The sequence below is a fragment of the Cucumis melo genome, chromosome 8 (assembly GCF_025177605.1).
Source record: "Cucumis melo cultivar AY chromosome 8, USDA_Cmelo_AY_1.0, whole genome shotgun sequence".
Classification (NCBI taxonomy): Eukaryota; Viridiplantae; Streptophyta; class Magnoliopsida; order Cucurbitales; family Cucurbitaceae; genus Cucumis; species Cucumis melo.
Window position 1 is genome coordinate 14,888,935 of NC_066864.1, and position 3,539 is coordinate 14,892,473.

At 33.6% G+C, this 3,539-nt stretch overlaps 1 protein-coding gene across 1 annotated transcript; it reads left to right on the top strand.

Moving 5' to 3' along the window:
• The first annotated feature begins 1,090 nt into the window (after positions 1-1,090).
• LOC103499552 (60S ribosomal protein L6-1-like) lies at positions 1,091-3,334 on the top strand. The gene is made up of 4 exons (XM_008462568.3): positions 1,091-1,598; positions 1,876-1,982; positions 2,604-2,785; positions 2,873-3,334. The coding sequence occupies exons 1-4, from the start codon at positions 1,348-1,350 to the stop codon at positions 3,026-3,028; spliced, it is 696 nt and encodes a 231-aa protein (XP_008460790.1). The 5' UTR covers positions 1,091-1,347; the 3' UTR covers positions 3,029-3,334.
• The last annotated feature ends 205 nt before the right edge of the window (positions 3,335-3,539 follow it).

Here is a 3,539-nt window from a genome sequence, read left to right on the forward strand (position 1 = left end):
GAAAACAAAAATGGAACATGTACCTCAATAACACGATAATCGAGATACCGAGAAGATTCAATTCATCTACCATAAAAAATATTCTTTTACTTTGTAAAGCCATTCATTGTAAAGCCATTTGTTGTAAAGCCATAACAAAAACTTGTTCATTATAATTCTATTATTGTCTCTCAGTTGTAAAAGTTTTTAGAATATGTTGCTAAAAGATGTAGTATAAAGAATGTAATTAAAGAATGCTATAATTAATATGTAAATAATGTTAAACAAATAAGATATAATCTACAAATTAGTTTCAACCAATATTAAAAGAATAAAAACAAATAACATAAATAACAATATTTCAAAAACTTATACAAAATACATATTTCGAACATTTTTTAAAGATAGAATCAAAAGCTAACTATAAAAATCTATTAATAATATCATAAATATAGATTATGGACATATAGAAATAAACATACATTTATTTAAAATAATAAAAAGGAAAAAGACAAAGATACACATTTATTTATTAAAAATTGAATTTTAGTTAATGAGATAACATAATCTGAATTTGAGATATTCTATTAATTTAGGGTCACGTGTAGAGGAAGACGATGAGAAAGAGAAGAAGATGATGTTTATTTGGAGAAGATGATGGAGATAAGAGAGCAAAGAAAATCACGAGAAGAGGAAAATGGAAAAGAAAAAAGAAACTAATAGAAAAATAATTAAGAAAAAAGAAAAAGAAAACCAACAGAAAAATAATTGAGAAAAAAAAAAACGAAAACGGATAAAAGTAATTGAGCAAAAGGAAGAAGAAACCAATAAAAATAATTTAAAAAAAGAGAAAAAAACACTGAAGAAACTACATTTTTTTTTCCTAATAATTATTTATAAAATAGAAAATGTTTCTATTTTCTTTGAGAAAGAAAAACAAGAAACCTTACCCAACATTTCAATTTTTTAAAAAAATGAAAACAGACACAGGCGACACAGAAGGACAAACCAGACCCTAGTGGTTTCAAAGTATTTTCCAATTCCGACCACCTTTCCAAATCCATTAAAATACATCGTAAATATCCTCAAATCAGAGACAAAATCGAAATTAAAAGACGAGACATAAATTTGTGAGTTCCCAATTTGTTAAAAATATTATTTATGTGCATTTTTGCTATATTTCCAACCGCCACCAGTATCTCTGAAACAAACAGTGTCTGAAAGTTCACGAAAATTGACCTGAAATAAACTGGGCCTTAAAAGTATTATGGGGCCTATAGACACCTAAAATTTAATAATTTTCCCTCTAGGGCTTTTGGCGAGCAGAGGAACGAAGACTTCCGGTGCCAAATTCTCAGAGGTTCATCAATGGCTCCGAAGACAGCAAGAGTTAGCAGAAATCCTGAACTCATTCGAGGGGTTGGCAAATACTCGAGGTCAAAGATGTACCACAAGCGTGGTCTTTGGGCAATCAAGGCCAAAAATGGAGGTATCTTCCCTCGCCATGATGCCAAGCCTAAGGCAGATTCTCCAGCTGAGAAGCCACCCAAATTTTACCCTGCCGTTGATGTCAAGAAACCACTTGTTAACAAGCGCAAACCCAAGCCCACCAAACTTAGGTTCATCTCTCTCGATCTTCTTTCTTTCCATGCTATGTTTTTACACAATGTCTTGGAATCCATATTGCTTTCTGATGAATTGGAGTAAATAGAGTTCATTCTGTAGCTATGGAAGAGGGAATTTCTGAAGAGAGATTAGTTTTACGCTTGATTTGAGTTTTTGGTTTCTAATTGGGTGATCTGAAGTGAATTTTTGCTCAATTTTCTATTAAGCAATATTGGGTTCAGGGGGTGTGTGCATCTAACTTAGTTTTGTTAATTTTTATGCTTTTTGCAGGTCCAGCATTACTCCTGGAACCGTGCTGATCATTCTTACTGGAAGGTTTAAGGGAAAGAGAGTTGTGTTCTTGAAGCAACTTCCATCTGGGCTGCTTTTAGTGACTGGTGTGTTTTGATGAATTTCTCTAATTGCCTTTCTTTATAAATTTTGTTTGATATCAAACAGTATTGGGGATTCTGATCATGGGGTTGGTTTTTGTTTCTCCACATTCATTGTGGACTTGTGTTAGATTTTGCATGTTAGTTATGATATCTTAGCATCATAAAAATTATTTGCCTTTGTTTTACATATTATGTCAAATGCGTTACCTGCATAACGTTTACCTTCGAGAAGTAAGAAGTTGGATACTTTGGGTTTTACATTTTGGCAGTATTAATTGTTGAACCTCGAGAGCAGTAATATTGAGACGTCTCATGTTTTGTATTCTTGCCCATTTCTCCGGCCAATGGACTTTACATACCACTAAAATGTCTCATGCTTCCTTTTATGAATATATGCTGTGCTAATGGTCGTTTCATGCCATAAGTTTCTAAGCTTTATGTGCATTATCTCCTACTGTTCTCTTCTGATGGTTGTGGGCACGGGTAGGGGTTAGTTTCGGTGTAGTCCTACATGTTTAGGCGAAAGGATGTATATAAAATAGTGATTAGCCGAGGCTATTGATTTTAAATTAGCAATTCTTGAACCTGCTAAGGATTATCTGAATTTGATTTTTGTCATTTTAGGGCCATTCAAGGTCAATGGTGTTCCATTGAGGCGTGTGAATCAGTCATACGTGATTGCAACCTCCACCAAGGTGGACATTGCAGGAGTCAATGTGGAGAAATTTCATGACAAATATTTCTCCAAGGAAGTTCAGAAGAAGAAAAAGAAGGGAGAAGGAGAATTTTTCGAGGCAGAGAAGGAGGTTCTTATCCTGTTTTTGTTTTGTTCAAATAGTTTAAAGTTTTATCATTTCCTTGTCCTGATTCGTGGTTGCCATTGTTACATGCAGGAAAAAAGTGCACTCCCACAGGTGAAAAAGGATGATCAAAAGGCCGTGGACTCAGCTCTGCTAAAGTCCATTGAGGCAGTCTCAGACTTAAAGACATACTTAGCTGCAAGGTTTTCTCTAAAGGCAGGCATGAAGCCACATGAGCTTGTTTTCTAGATATTTTCTGTTTGGTTTCTGATACTTCTCTTGTGGAATTTGATCCCTATAATCTTCTTGTTCATGTTTTGTTATGAGGGTTGTAGATTTGAATTATGTCTCGCAATGAATTTTGTAGTGAAGTTTATTCATCAAATCCTGCTTTACATGGCTTCCTTTGACTAGTGATAGTGATAAGACATGTAATTTTTGTTCAGTTTCTGGCGTGAAATACTTGAGAAACACATTGATCAAGATAGATCGGTTGACTTACAATGGTTGGCCATGTTTGATTAGTATGCAACGTCACAGTTACTGTGTGGGAAATGTATGCTTGAATCTCATATATTTGGGTTTTCGTTTTCCAATTTGGTTAAAATGATCGTCTTTCGTTTGTTTATCATGTGTTGTCAATAATTTTACTGTTGGGGTGTATGGAGTGATCTTGAAAGAATTTTTGAGAATATTTAAATCACGATTTCAATATCATTTCAATTCTAAAATCTGGTGATTAGACTTGTATTACTATATT